General features: G+C 60.3%; 1 protein-coding gene across 1 annotated transcript in view; it reads right to left on the minus strand.

Moving 5' to 3' along the window:
- Positions 1-1,425: 1,425 nt before the first annotated feature.
- The window catches only part of LOC140417931 (nucleolar protein 9), a 24,727-nt gene continuing 10,511 nt past the window's right edge, over positions 1,426-15,641 (minus strand). The window contains exons 4-10 of the mRNA XM_072501363.1: positions 15,266-15,439; positions 9,546-9,738; positions 6,737-6,877; positions 6,052-6,171; positions 5,166-5,396; positions 3,527-3,632; positions 1,426-2,246 (exon numbers count right to left, since the gene is read on the minus strand). Of these exons, the coding sequence (XP_072357464.1) occupies positions 2,089-2,246; positions 3,527-3,632; positions 5,166-5,396; positions 6,052-6,171; positions 6,737-6,877; positions 9,546-9,738; positions 15,266-15,439 (1,123 nt within the window). The 3' untranslated portion in view covers positions 1,426-2,088. The remainder of the gene's footprint in view (positions 2,247-3,526; positions 3,633-5,165; positions 5,397-6,051; positions 6,172-6,736; positions 6,878-9,545; positions 9,739-15,265; positions 15,440-15,641) is intronic.

Consider the following 15,641-nt stretch of genomic DNA (forward strand, 5'->3'; position numbering starts at 1 on the left):
GCCAGACGCGCGCGCACACAGCCAGACGCGCGCGCACACAGCCAGACGCGCGCGCACACAGCCAGACGCGCGCGCACACAGCCAGACGCGCGCGCACACAGCCAGACGCGCGCGCACACAGCCAGACGCGCGCGCACACAGCCAGACGCGCGCGCACACAGCCAGACGCGCGCGCACACAGCCAGACGCGCGCGCACACAGCCAGACGCGCGCGCGCACAGCCAGACGCGCGCGCACACAGCCAGACGCGCGCGCACACAGCCAGACGCGCGCGCACAGCCAGACGCGCGCGCACACAGCCAGACGCGCGCGCACACAGCCAGACGCGCGCGCACACAGCCAGACGCGCGCGCACACAGCCAGACGCGCGCGCACACAGCCAGACGCGCGCGCACACAGCCAGACGCGCGCGCACACAGCCAGACGCGCGCGCACACAGCCAGACGCGCGCGCACACAGCCAGACGCGCGCGCACACAGCCAGACGCGCGCGCACACAGCCAGACGCGCGCGCGCGCACACAGCCAGACGCGCGCGCGCACACAGCCAGACGCGCGCGCACACAGCCAGACGCGCGCGCACACAGCCAGACGCGCGCGCACACAGCCAGACGCGCGCGCACACAGCCAGATGCGCGCATAGACAGGCAGATGCACACCCAACAGAAATTCTACAGTGCAAGATTGCAGGAGACCGTTCAGCCCATCGAGTCTGCACCGATCCTCTTAAAGGGCGCCCTACCTTGGCCCACTTCCTGCCATATCGCCGCAACCCCATCTAATCTGCACATCTTTGGACACTAAGGAACAATTTTAGCATGGCCAATCCGCCTTAATCTGCACCTCTTTGGACTGTGGGAGGAAACCAGAGCACCCGGAGTAAATCCACGCAGTCACCAGGAGAAAGTGCAAATTCCACACAGTCACCCAAGGCCAGAATTGAACCCGGATATGGCGCTGTGAGGCAGCAGTGCTAACCACTGTGCCACACACACACAGATCTGAACAAGGACGCACACACAGGCAGGCACGAACGAACACGCACACAAACACACACGCAAGAGCCACACATGCGAAGGGAAGCACACACAGCTGAACAGGGACACACGCACACAGCCAGGGACACACACACACAGCCAGGGACACACGCACACACATGGGCCAATAGTTATCACTCAAGCACTAAGTTGGGGGAGTGGGACAAAAATACAGATCAACCATGCCGCTCAGCTCGTGGCTGCCAGTAGAATCTTGCTGTGCAGAATACAGCCGCCACAATGGCCGACATTGCGACTACAGTGACTGCGGTTTCGAGGTACTTCTGTTGGCCGTGAATGCATGAGTCTCGTAGAGATGCAGCGAGGCGTTCATGAGCGGCAGGACTGCGCCATGTCGGGGGTTTGTCAAGAGGGCGTAAACCGGGGGGGAGCAGTGAAAAGCTTTTATTGTGCAATTTGTTCACTCTGACCGAACAATAAAGCATTCCCGATGGAATTCCGCGTCAGTTGAGTCACCAGCTTAAATCCAAAACCCCACCCGCACAGCAGGAATCCGGAGATGCAGCATCACCCCCAGGGTGAAATTGTCCAGCTCTGGCTCAAGCACTCTCTCTCCTCCCCCCCCACCCCCACTCCCCACCGGTCCAAAGGCCTTGGGGTCCTCCTAATAGGAGCAGGGTCAGTAAGAGGCTAATTGCCACGTCGGCCTAGGTTGGCGCAAGCTGGTAAATCCAGGGGCTCCTTGCCCTCGGGGGGGCGGGGGGACGAAAGTCCGTCCGTCTCTCTCTCCATCTCGTATTGCTCACTGCCTCCTACGACACAGAGGTAAAGTGACACCAAACGAGCTCCGACCCACGGATGAAGGCGCAGTCATTCCTGAAATAGCTTGTTCCAATCCAGTACCCATGGGGGGGGGACACGGGTGGAGGGCGTGAAAGCAGCGTTGGAGGAACTGGACTCAGGAGAGGGGAGGGCGCGGGAGTGACGCCCGACGGTCGCACACTCTCGGTCTTTCCGCCCTCACCAACGCCCCCCCTACCCCCATCTCAAACCTCCACCCTTCTCTCCCCCCGGACCCCCCCCTTCCCTCGTTCAATCCTCCAGCAGCTCCGCAAACATCTTCCGCCGCTTGCTCTCCGCCGCCTGATGCTCGTCCCACTCGCGCCGGCGTTTGACGAAGTGCGTCAGGGCCAGGTTCCGCGCGATGTGGTGGCCAATCGGGTCGCCCCACAGCTCGCTCTCTCTGCTGGCTGAAACACAAGGCAAAGAGGTGGTGAGGGTGAGGTGGGGGGAAAAAGAGAGGTTGGGCAGCTCCTCACATTCTTCCAGCCCTGGCTGGGGCTCCTACTCACCGGACAGGAGTGAGGAGCGACAATCCTCAATGCCACCCCCCCCCCCGCACCCCCGGCTCCCTCATCAATCGGAACTCTCTCAAACTCCTCCTCCTTAACCCCCGACCCCCTCGTCGATCGGAACTCTCTCTAACTCCACCTCCTTAACCCCCGACCCCCTCGTCGATCGGAACTCTCTCTAACTCCTCCTCCTTAACCCCCGACCCCCTTGATCGGAACTCTCTCTAACTCCTCCTCCTTAACCCCCGACCCCCTCGTCGATCGGAACTCTCTCTAACTCCACCTCCTTAACCCCCGACCCCCTCGTCGATCGGAACTCTCTCTAACTCCTCCTCCTTAACCCCCGACCCCCTCGTCAATCGGAACTCTCTCTAACTCCTCCTCCTTAACCCCCAACCCCCTCGTCGATCAGAACTCTCTCTAACTCGGACCTTGAATATATTCAGTGACCCGCAGCCTCCGCTGCTTCTCTGGGGGAGAAGATTCCACAGACTGGCCTCCCTCCGAGAGAAGTAATTCCTCCTCATCCCCGTCATCAATCGCAGAGCCCCTTCATTTTCAAACGGAGCCCCCTCCCCCCTCTGCCAAACAAGGGGGAATCATCCTCCCAGCATGCACCGTCACCCCCCCCCCGCCCTCAGAATCTGATCCGTTTCAATAAGATCTCCTCTGATCCTTTCCTCATCGGACAAACCCCCTTCATCCCGGGAATCGGCCCCGTGAACCTTCTCTGAACGGCCTCCGATGCCGGTACGTCCCTCCTAAGTAAGGAGACCAAAACAGGGCACAGTACCCAGGGTGAGGCCTCACCAAGGCCCCGTACGGTTGTAGCCAGACCTCCCGAGTTTTAATACCCGAAACTCCCGCTTTGCAATAAAGACTCTCAATCCATTTGCCTTTCTTATCCCTGGAACCGTCCCCAACATCTCCCTCCTCCTCCCTCCACCCCCCCCACCCCACCAGCCAACCAGCCAACCAACGAATCATCGGCAAACCGCGCGTCGCCCCTCCGGCAAACCTCTTCCAATCCCCGATCCTTCTGAGCGACAGCAAGAAGGGAAGTGAAGGTGGGGGAGGTTTGGGGGTACAGGGGAGGGTGGGGGCGAGGGGGGTTGTTTGTGGCAGGAGGACATTGCGGGAACACAAGACAGGGGAGGGCAGAAAGTGGAAAGGCTCACCGAGCTCTGCGGCGATGGTCTGCTTTGCTTTGAGGGACGCCGATCCCCAGATCTGGTCGAGCACCCGGCTGCCATGCCGATCACAGGCCAGCTGCATAAACTGGCCCTGCAGGAAACACAAAGGGAGATAAACAGGGGCAAATGTGAGAGACCCGGGCCTCGAAAAGCAATCACAGACCCTGCCCCGGGGTAACCCGACTTGACTGGGGTGTCACCTCCTGTGCCCTCGATCGGGACCCTCCTTAACCCCCTCTCTGTCCCAGTTAATATTTTATACCCTCGATCGGGACCCTCCATAACACCCTCTCTGTCCCAGTTAATATTTTATATCCATGATCGGGACGCTCCTTAACCCCTTCTCTGTCCCAGTTAATATTTTATACCCCCGATTGGGACCCTCCTTAACCCCCTCTCTGTCCCAGTTAATATTTAATACCCTCAATCGGGATCCTCCTTAACCCCCTCTCTGTCCCAGTTAATATTTTATACCCTCGATCGGGACCCTCCTTAACCCCCTCTCTGTCCCAGTTAATATTTTATACCCTCGATCGGGACCCTCCTTAACCCCCTCTCTGTCCCAGTTAATATTTTATTATCCTCGATCGGGACGCTCCTTAACTCCTTCTCTGTCCCAGTTAATATTTTATACCCTCGATCGGGACCCTCCTTAACTCCCTCTCTGTCCCAGTTAATATTTTATACCCTCAATCGGGACCCTCCTTAACCCCCTCTCTGTCCCAGTATTTTATACCCTGGATCAGGACCCTCCTTAACTCCCTCTCTGTCCCAGATAATATTTTATACCCTCGATCGGGACCCTGCTTAACCCCGTCTCTGTCCCAGTTAATATTTTATACCCTCGATCGGGACCCTCCTTAACCCCGTCTCTGCCCCAGTTAATATTTTATACCCTCGATCGAGACCCTCCTAAACCCCCTCTCTCTCCCAGTTAATATTTTATACCCTCGATCGAGACCCTCCTTAACCCCCTCTCTGTCCCAGTTAATATTTTATACCCTCGATCTGAACCCTTCTTAACCCCCTCTCTGTCCCAGTTAATATTTTATACCCTCGATCGAGACCCTCCTTAACCCCCTCTCTGTCCCAGTTAATATTTTATACCCTCGATCGGGGCCCTCCTTAACCCCCTCTCTGTCCCAGTTAATATTTTATACCCCCGACCGGGACCCTCCTTAACTCCCGTCTCTGTCCCAGTTAATATTTTATACCCTCGATCGGGACCCTCCTTAACCCCCTCTCTGTCCCAGTTAATATTTTATACCCTCAATCGGGACCCTCCTTAACCCCTCTCTGTCCCAGTTAATATTTTATACCCTCAATCGGGACCCTGCTTAACCCCGTCTCTGTCCCAGTTAATATTTTATACCCTCGATCTGAACCCTCCTTAACTCCCGTCTCTGTCCCAGTTAATATTTTATACCCTCGATCTGAACCCTTCTTAACCCCCTCTCTCTGTCTCAGTCAGTATTTTATACCCTCCGTTATACCCTCTCACTTCAGTTTTCAGCCTCACCTCACGTGCCGGGTAGGTGGATTGGCCACACTAAATTGCCCCGTAATTGGAAAGAAAAGAGTTGGGTCCTCTACATTTCCTTACAAAAAAAGGTTTTGGCCTCACCTCGAGCTTGCGGAGCACCTTCCTCCGCTGCTTGTCTGACACGGTGCCGCTGGTCAGCAGAGCGTCGAAGACGTGACTGCCGGCTTGGTCGCAGGCCAGCTTGACCTGGTCTCCCTGCGGCATGGCGGCCAGGCTGAGCGTCACCGGGGCGGGCTCGTCGAAGTGCAGCAGGTGCTGGGTCAGCAGCGAACCGTGGTAACTGATGGACGACAGGCGCTGCTCCTCCGAGGGCTGAGGGAGTGTGGGGGGAGAAAAGAGACGGGAGACACCAGAACACCGGTCAGCGAGACACAGACAGGGGCACAGCCGAGCGCGCATGCGGAGGGGGGAGGGGATCGCGTTTCACTCTTCAAGGAGGACAAAGGATGCCGGTTTTTAGCAACAATAGCTGCCCGCTCCCCCAAGGCGGCAGTGGTGTTGTCGCCGGACCAAGAGACGCAGGGCGATGCTCGGGAGGCCCGGGGTTCGAATCCCACCACGGTAGATGGTGAAATGTGAATTCAGGTTCAATTAAAAGAAAAGTCTGGAATTAAAAAGTCAATTGATGGCCTTTGTTGATTGTTGTAAAAGACATACATGCTTGTAACGTGCATCTCTCCAAATAAACATCGACATTTAAATAAAACAAAAATGCGTAAAGATGGGCTCCAGTTGCATCCTTCTGCGCCTGGCTTTCTGGAAGGTCGATGGTCACGCTCTTCGACCTTTCAACCGTTCGAGACTCGAACAGAGCAGGTTCTCATTGGGCAAGGATGCAAGGGAAAGAGAGGATGGGAGATAAACAGAGCAAGGACAGGACACGCACCCGACAAACGGTTCGTCGATCCCACCCCACCCCCACCGCTCACCACCCCCACCCCTCCACCCCCCCGCCCCCGGCCTTTACCTGGTGCTCGGTGGTCACGTCCTCGTCGCCTAGGCCGTAGAAAATCTCGTAGGTCAGGAGGGAGACGAAGAGAGGGGAGCAGGCCGTTCTCCTCGAGGCCGGCTGGCAACAGTGGAAGGCCTAAAGAGCAGAAAGAGATCCCGGGCGTAAGCCAGAGAATGAGTCGGCAAGGTTGGACGGAGGCTGCGGGGGGGGGGGGGGGGGGGGGCGTGTCCGTCAGAACTTAGTCGCACCCCAGCGGCATCGCTTGCCGACGCGAGCTGCCATCAGCAGGAGGTCACCAAAGTCCGAAGCCTCGCTCCCACCACTCACTCACTCTTCCCGCCCCCCCCCCCGCCCCCAATGGGTCTGAGCGGAGTCTGCATGTTCTCCCCGTGTCTGCGTGGGTTTCCTCCGGGTGCTCCGGTTTCCTGCCACAGTGAATCACTGCAGTGTAGAAGGAGGCCATTCGGCCCACTGAGCCCAAGGATGTGCAGGCTAGGTGGGATTACGGGGATCGGGTGGTGGAGTGAGCCGAGGTGAGGTGCTCGATCAGAGGGGCGGTGTAGACCCATTGGGCTGAAAGGCCTCCTGCAGTGATTCTCCCACCTACTCAAACACCCCGAGGGAGGGCTCTCTCCGGAGGAGGGAGGGTCAGCGGGGGTGATGGGGTGTAAGGGAGGACGAGTACCTGCGAGTCACTGACCTGGTACAGCTTCGTCAATAGCTCCGCCTGCTTGGCTTTGTGTTTCACGCAGGCGGCTGCCAGCTCAGTGATGATGCCCATGTGGCCCTGCGCCAACATGTCCTCCAGGGCGGGGCAGAGCTCATCAAACACCTTGGAGAACTGAGAATAACCAGAGACAGAGAGAGACAGTGAGCAGGCGGTAGATTAGAGCAGGTTCAGCTGATTGCAGATACAAGCCCGGTTCATCAACAGCAACCCAGGTGCCAACGCCATGTGTTTTCTGTCCAATTCGTCCCCCAGATATGGGGCGTTGCTGGCCCTAATTGCCCCTCGAGGAGGTGGTGGGTGAGCCGCCTTCTCGAACCGGCTGCAGTCCCTGTGTGGTGTGGGTAACACCCACAGTGCTGTCAGGGAGGCAGGTCCAGGATTGTGACCCGGCGACAGTGAAGGAACGGCCGATATATTTCCCAGTCAGGATGGTGAGTGTGGGGCTCGGAGGGGAACTTGCAGCTGGTGGAGTTCCCCATGTGTCTGCTGTACTTGTTCTCGCAAAATACAACTCAGGGTTAGATACAGAGTAAAGCTCCCTCTACACTGTCCCTATCAAACACTCCCAGGACAGGTACAGCACGGGGTTAGATTCAGAGTAAAACTCCTTCTACACTGTCCCCATCAAACACTCCCAGGACAGGTACAGCACGGGGTTAGATTCAGAGTAAAACTCCTTCTACACTGTCCCCATCAAACACTCCCAGGACAGGTACAGCACGGGGTTAGATACAGAGTAAAGCTCCCTCTACACTGTCCCCATCAAACACTCCCAGGACAGGTACACACGGGGTTAGATACAGAGTAAAGCTCCCTCTACACTGTCCCCATCAAACACTCCCAGGACAGGTTCAGCACGGGGTTAGATACAGAGTAATGCTCCCTCTACACTGTCCCCATCAAACACTCCCAGGACAGGTTCAGCACGGGGTTAGATACAGAGTAATGCTCCCTCTACACTGTCCCCATCAAACACTCCCAGGACAGATACAGCACGGGGTTCGATACAGAGTAAAGCTCCCTCTACACTGTCCCCATCAAACACTCCCAGGACAGGTACAACTCAGGGTTCGATACAGAGCAAAGCTCCCTCCACACTGTCCCCATCAACCACTCCCAGGACAGGTACAGCACGGGGTTAGATACAGAGTAAAGCTCCCTCTACACTGTCCCCCATCAAACACTCCCAGGACAGGTACAGCACGGGGTTAGATACAGAGTAAAGCTCCCTCCACACTGTCCCCATCAAACACTCACAGGACAGGTACAACATGGGGTTAGATACACAGTAAAGCTCCCTCTACACTGTCCCCATCAAACACTCCCAGGACAGGTACAACTCAGGGTTAGATACAGAGTAAAGCTCCCTCCACACTGTCCCCATTAAACACTCCCAGGACAGGTACAGCACGGGGTTAGATACAGAGTAAAGCTCCCTCTACACTGTCCCCGTCAAACACTCGCAGGACAGGGACAGCATGGGGTTAGATACACAGTAAAGCTCCCTCTACACTGTCCCCATCAAACACTCCCAGGACAGGTACAGCACGGGGTTAGATGCAGAGTAAAGCTCCCTCTACACTGTCCCCATCAAACACTCCCAGGACAGGTACACACGGGGTTAGATACAGAGTAAAGCTCCCTCTACACTGTCCTCATCAAACACTCCCAGGACAGGTTCAGCACGGGGTTAGATACAGAGTAATGCTCCCTCTACACTGTCCCCATCAAACACTCCCAGGACAGGTTCAGCACGGGGTTAGATACAGAGTAATGCTCCCTCTACACTGTCCCCATCAAACACTCCCAGGACAGATACAGCACGGGGTTCGATACAGAGTAAAGCTCCCTCTACACTGTCCCCATCAAACACTCCCAGGACAGGTACAACTCAGGGTTAGATACAGAGCAAAGCTCCCTCCACACTGTCCCCATCAACCACTCCCAGGACAGGTACAGCACGGGGTTAGATACAGAGTAAAGCTCCCTCTACACTGTCCCCCATCAAACACTCCCAGGACAGGTACAGCACGGGGTTAGATACAGAGTAAAGCTCCCTCCACACTGTCCCCATCAAACACTCACAGGACAGGTACAACATGGGGTTAGATACAGAGTAAAGCTCCCTCTACACTGTCCCCATCAAACACTCCCAGGACAGGTACAACTCAGGGTTAGATACAGAGTAAAGCTCCCTCCACACTGTCCCCATCAAACACTCCCAGGACAGGTACAGCACGGGGTTAGATTCAGAGTAAAACTCCTTCTACACTGTCCCCATCAAACACTCCCAGGACAGGTACAGCACGGGGTTAGATACAGAGTAAAGCTCCCTCTACACTGTCCCTATCAAACACTCCCAGGACAGGTACAGCACGGGGTTAGATTCAGAGTAAAACTCCTTCTACACTGTCCCCATCAAACACTCCCAGGACAGGTACAGCACGGGGTTAGATTCAGAGTAAAACTCCTTCTACACTGTCCCCATCAAACACTCCCAGGACAGGTACAGCACGGGGTTAGATACAGAGTAAAGCTCCCTCTACACTGTCCCTATCAAACACTCCCAGGACAGGTACAGCACGGGGTTAGATTCAGAGTAAAACTCCTTCTACACTGTCCCCATCAAACACTCCCAGGACAGGTACAGCACAGGGTTAGTTACAGAGTAAAGCTCCCTTTACACTGTACCCATCAAACACTCCCAGGACAGAGGTGGGTTGGGTGTGGGGGGTGGGGGAAAGGGGCTTGTCTAACCCCCATACCATATGCAACTCACCAGTTTCTGTGAGGGGGTGGCGGCCAGGAGCCGCTGCACAGTGAAGTTTGCGATGGGGTGGAGGGCCAGGACCACCAGCTGGCCTCTGAAGTGTGACTTGTACAGCTTCCTGAAGAGCTTCTTGCCTGACACCTGGATGATGCTCTCCAGGAGGCGGCTGGCCGTCTTGTCCTTCAGGAACACCTGCAGTGGACTGGGTGGGGATGGAGGGAGGGATGGAGGAGACAATTAAAGCAGGTGGCTTGCTTGTTCCCCATCGTCCCTCTGACACACACCTCCATAGAGAGAGACAGAGAGAGAGACAGAGAGAGAGACAGAGAGAGAGACAGAGAGAGAGACAGAGAGAGAGACAGAGAGAGAGACAGAGAGAGACGGAGAGAGACAGAGAGAGACGGAGAGAGACAGAGAGAGACGGAGAGAGACAGAGAGAGACGGAGAGAGACAGAGAGAGACGGAGAGAGACAGAGAGAGACGGAGAGAGACCGAGAGGGGGAGAGGGACCGAGAGGGGGAGAGGGACCGAGAGGGGGAGAGGGACCGAGAGGGGGAGAGGGACCGAGAGGGGGAGAGGGACCGAGAGGGGGAGAGGGACCGAGAGGGGGAGAGGGACCGAGAGGGGGAGAGGGACCGAGAGGGGGAGAGGGACCGAGAGGGGGAGAGGGACCGAGAGGGGGAGAGGGACCGAGAGGGGGAGAGGGACCGAGAGGGGGAGAGGGACCGAGAGGGGGAGAGGGACCGAGAGGGGGAGAGGGACCGAGAGGGGGAGAGGGACCGAGAGGGGGAGAGGGACCGAGAGGGGGAGAGGGACCGAGAGGGGGAGAGGGACCGAGAGGGGGAGAGGGACCGAGAGGGGGAGAGGGACCGAGAGGGGGAGAGGGACCGAGAGGGGGAGAGGGACCGAGAGGGGGAGAGGGACCGAGAGGGGGAGAGGGACCGAGAGGGGGAGAGGGACCGAGAGGGGGAGAGGGACCGAGAGGGGGAGAGGGACCGAGAGGGGGAGAGGGACCGAGAGGGGGAGAGGGACCGAGAGGGGGAGAGGGACCGAGAGGGGGAGAGGGACCGAGAGGGGGAGAGGGACCGAGAGGGGGAGAGGGACCGAGAGGGGGAGAGGGACCGAGAGGGGGAGAGGGACCGAGAGGGGGAGAGGGACCGAGAGGGGGAGAGGGACCGAGAGGGGGAGAGGGACCGAGAGGGGGAGAGGGACCGAGAGGGGGAGAGGGACCGAGAGGGGGAGAGGGACCGAGAGGGGGAGAGGGACCGAGAGGGGGAGAGGGACCGAGAGGGGGAGAGGGACCGAGAGGGGGAGAGGGACCGAGAGGGGGAGAGGGACCGAGAGGGGGAGAGGGACCGAGAGGGGGAGAGGGACCGAGAGGGGGAGAGGGACCGAGAGGGGGAGAGGGACCGAGAGGGGGAGAGGGACCGAGAGGGGGAGAGGGACCGAGAGGGGGAGAGGGACCGAGAGGGGGAGAGGGACCGAGAGGGGGAGAGGGACCGAGAGGGGGAGAGGGACCGAGAGGGGGAGAGGGACCGAGAGGGGGAGAGGGACCGAGAGGGGGAGAGGGACCGAGAGGGGGAGAGGGACCGAGAGGGGGAGAGGGACCGAGAGGGGGAGAGGGACCGAGAGGGGGAGAGGGACCGAGAGGGGGAGAGGGACCGAGAGGGGGAGAGGGACCGAGAGGGGGAGAGGGACCGAGAGGGGGAGAGGGACCGAGAGGGGGAGAGGGACCGAGAGGGGGAGAGGGACCGAGAGGGGGAGAGGGACCGAGAGGGGGAGAGGGACCGAGAGGGGGAGAGGGACCGAGAGGGGGAGAGGGACCGAGAGGGGGAGAGGGACCGAGAGGGGGAGAGGGACCGAGAGGGGGAGAGGGACCGAGAGGGGGAGAGGGACCGAGAGGGGGAGAGGGACCGAGAGGGGGAGAGGGACCGAGAGGGGGAGAGGGACCGAGAGGGGGAGAGGGACCGAGAGGGGGAGAGGGACCGAGAGGGGGAGAGGGACCGAGAGGGGGAGAGGGACCGAGAGGGGGAGAGGGACCGAGAGGGGGAGAGGGACCGAGAGGGGGAGAGGGACCGAGAGGGGGAGAGGGACCGAGAGGGGGAGAGGGACCGAGAGGGGGAGAGGGACCGAGAGGGGGAGAGGGACCGAGAGGGGGAGAGGGACCGAGAGGGGGAGAGGGACCGAGAGGGGGAGAGGGACCGAGAGGGGGAGAGGGACCGAGAGGGGGAGAGGGACCGAGAGGGGGAGAGGGACCGAGAGGGGGAGAGGGACCGAGAGGGGGAGAGGGACCGAGAGGGGGAGAGGGACCGAGAGGGGGAGAGGGACCGAGAGGGGGAGAGGGACCGAGAGGGGGAGAGGGACCGAGAGGGGGAGAGGGACCGAGAGGGGGAGAGGGACCGAGAGGGGGAGAGGGACCGAGAGGGGGAGAGGGACCGAGAGGGGGAGAGGGACCGAGAGGGGAGAGGGACCGAGAGGGGGAGAGGGACCGAGAGGGGGAGAGGGACCGAGAGGGGGAGAGGGACCGAGAGGGGGAGAGGGACCGAGAGGGGGAGAGGGACCGAGAGGGGGAGAGGGACCGAGAGGGGGAGAGGGACCGAGAGGGGGAGAGGGACCGAGAGGGGGAGAGGGACCGAGAGGGGGAGAGGGACCGAGAGGGGGAGAGGGACCGAGAGGGGGAGAGGGACCGAGAGGGGGAGAGGGACCGAGAGGGGGAGAGGGACCGAGAGGGGGAGAGGGACCGAGAGGGGGAGAGGGACCGAGAGGGGGAGAGGGACCGAGAGGGGGAGAGGGACCGAGAGGGGGAGAGGGACCGAGAGGGGGAGAGGGACCGAGAGGGGGAGAGGGACCGAGAGGGGGAGAGGACCGAGAGGGACCGAGAGGGGGAGAGGGACCGAGAGGGGGAGAGGGACCGAGAGGGGGAGAGGGACCGAGAGGGGGAGAGGGACCGAGAGGGGGAGAGGGACCGAGAGGGGGAGAGGGACCGAGAGGGGGAGAGGGACCGAGAGGGGGAGAGGGACCGAGAGGGGGAGAGGGACCGAGAGGGGGAGAGGGACCGAGAGGGGGAGAGGGACCGAGAGGGGGAGAGGCGACCGAGAGGGGGAGAGCGACCGAGAGGGGGAGAGCGACCGAGAGGGGGAGAGGGACCGAGAGGGGGAGAGGGACCGAGAGGGGGAGAGGGACCGAGAGGGGGAGAGGGACCGAGAGGGGGAGAGGGACCGAGAGGGGGAGAGGGACCGAGAGGGGGAGAGGGACCGAGAGGGGGAGAGGGACCGAGAGGGGGAGAGGGACCGAGAGGGGGAGAGGGACCGAGAGGGGGAGAGGGACCGAGAGGGGGAGAGGGACCGAGAGGGGGAGAGGGACCGAGAGGGGGAGAGGGACCGAGAGGGGGAGAGGGACCGAGAGGGGGAGAGGGACCGAGAGGGGGAGAGGGACCGAGAGGGGGAGAGGGACCGAGAGGGGGAGAGGGACCGAGAGGGGGAGAGGGACCGAGAGGGGGAGAGGGACCGAGAGGGGGAGAGGGACCGAGAGGGGGAGAGGGACCGAGAGGGGGAGAGGGACAGAGAGGGGGAGAGGGACAGAGAGGGGGAGAGGGACAGAGAGGGGGAGAGGGACAGAGAGGGGGAGAGGGACAGAGAGGGGGAGAGGGACAGAGAGGGGGAGAGGGACAGAGAGGGGGAGAGGGACAGAGAGGGGGAGACGGACAGAGAGGGGGAGACGGACAGAGAGGGGGAGACGGACAGAGAGGGGGAGACGGACAGAGAGGGGGAGACAGACAGAGAGGGGGAGACAGACAGAGAGGGGGAGACAGACAGAGAGGGGGAGACAGACAGAGAGGGGGAGACGACAGAAGAGAGGCGGAGACAGACAGAGGGGGGGAGACAGACAGAGAGGGGGAGACAGACAGAGAGGGGGAGACAGACAGAGGGGGGGGAGACAGACAGAGGGGGGGAGACAGACAGAGGGGGGGAGACAGACAGAAGGGGGGTGACAGACAGAGGGGGGGAGACAGACAGAGGGGGGGAGACAGACAGAGGGGGGGAGACAGACAGAGGGGGGGAGACAGACAGAGGGGGGAGACAGACAGAGAGGGGGAGACAGACAGAGAGGGGGAGACAGACAGAGAGGGGGGAGACAGACAGAGAGGGGGAGACAGACAGAGAGGGGGAGACAGACAGAGAGGGGGAGACAGACAGAGAGGGGGAGACAGACAGAGAGGGGGAGACAGACAGAGAGGGGGAGACAGACAGAGAGGGGGGAGACAGACAGAGAGGGGGAGACAGACAGAGAGGGGGAGACAGACAGAGAGGGGGAGACAGACAGAGAGGGGGAGACAGACAGAGAGGGGGAGACAGACAGAGAGGGGGAGACAGACAGAGAGGGGGAGACAGACAGAGAGGGGGAGACAGACAGAGAGGGGGAGACAGACAGAGAGGGGGAGACAGACAGAGAGGGGGAGACAGACAGAGAGGGGGAGACAGACAGAGAGGGGGAGACAGACAGAGAGGGGGAGACAGACAGAGAGGGGGAGACAGACAGAGAGGGGGAGACAGACAGAGAGGGGGAGACAGACAGAGAGGGGGAGACAGACAGAGAGGGGGAGACAGACAGAGAGGGGGAGACAGACAGAGAGGGGGAGACAGACAGAGAGGGGGAGACAGACAGAGAGGGGGAGACAGACAGAGAGGGGGAGACAGACAGAGAGGGGGAGACAGACAGAGAGGGGGAGACAGACAGAGAGGGGGAGACAGACAGAGAGGGGGAGACAGACAGAGAGGGGGAGACAGACAGAGAGGGGGAGACAGACAGAGAGGGGGAGACAGACAGAGAGGGGGAGACAGACAGAGAGGGGGAGACAGACAGAGAGGGGGAGACAGACAGAGAGGGGGAGACAGACAGAGAGGGGGAGACAGACAGAGAGGGGGAGACAGACAGAGAGGGGGAGACAGACAGAGAGGGGGAGACAGACAGAGAGGGGGAGACAGACAGAGGAGGGGAGACAGACAGAGGAGGGGAGACAGACAGAGGAGGGGAGACAGACAGAGGAGGGGAGACAGACAGAGGAGGGGAGACAGACAGAGGAGGGGAGACAGACAGAGGGGGGGAGACAGACAGAGGGGGGGAGACAGACAGAGGGGGGGAGACAGACAGAGGGGGGGAGACAGACAGAGGGGGGAGACAGACAGAGGGGGGAGACAGACAGAGGGGGGAGACAGACAGAGGGGGGAGACAGACAGAGGGGGGAGACAGACAGAGGGGGGAGACAGACAGAGGGGGGAGGGAGCGAGGGGGAGGGAGCGAGGGGGAGGGAGCGAGGGGGAGGGAGCGAGGGGGAGGGAGCGAGGGGGAGGGAGCGAGGGGGAGGGAGCGAGGGGGAGGGAGCGAGGGGGAGGGAGCGAGGGGGAGGGAGCGAGGGGGAGGGAGCGAGGGGGAGGGAGCGAGGGGGAGGGAGCGAGGGGGAGGGAGCGAGGGGGAGGGAGCGAGGGGAGGAAGCGAGGGGGAGCGAAGCGAGGGGGAGCAAGAGAAAAGCGCGAGAAGGAGAAAAGCGCGAGAAGGAGAAAAGCGCGAGAGAGAAAGAGAGAGAGACAGAAAGCAAGAAAGAGAATGCAAGAGAGGGAGAGAGAGCGAGACTGAGTAAGCCAAAGAGAGAGAGTAAGCCAAAGAGAGAGACTCGGTAAAAGAGAGAGAAAAAGCAGAGCGCGGATGGAAGACAACACCGGGATGGTTACCTGCATCCCTCTGCCTGGTCTATTGACCCCAAATACTCGATGACGGCGGCACACAGCGTTCTGGAGGCAGCAGGTAGTTTCCGACCCATAACCTGCAGGGCTATTTGAAACACAGGACTGGCTATGGCATCGGTCACAAACACTGCAGGGGAAGCAACCGAGGGAAAGAAACATTGTTATTTTCCAGACACTTGGGTGGCGCAGAGCCGGAGGCATCGATGAAAAGGGAGGCGTGCTGTCGTAACTTGAGAAAGGGAGGGCCAATTGGTAAGCACTGAGACTGCACCTGGTGATTGCGGCCCACCCTTTGGTCTAAATCGAAAAAGGCACAATGCTTGGACCAGTACCTTTTGCTTGCAGAGGATTGGTCCATATG

The sequence above is a fragment of the Scyliorhinus torazame genome, chromosome 5 (genome assembly GCF_047496885.1).
Source record: "Scyliorhinus torazame isolate Kashiwa2021f chromosome 5, sScyTor2.1, whole genome shotgun sequence".
NCBI classification, from domain to species: Eukaryota; Metazoa; Chordata; class Chondrichthyes; order Carcharhiniformes; family Scyliorhinidae; genus Scyliorhinus; species Scyliorhinus torazame.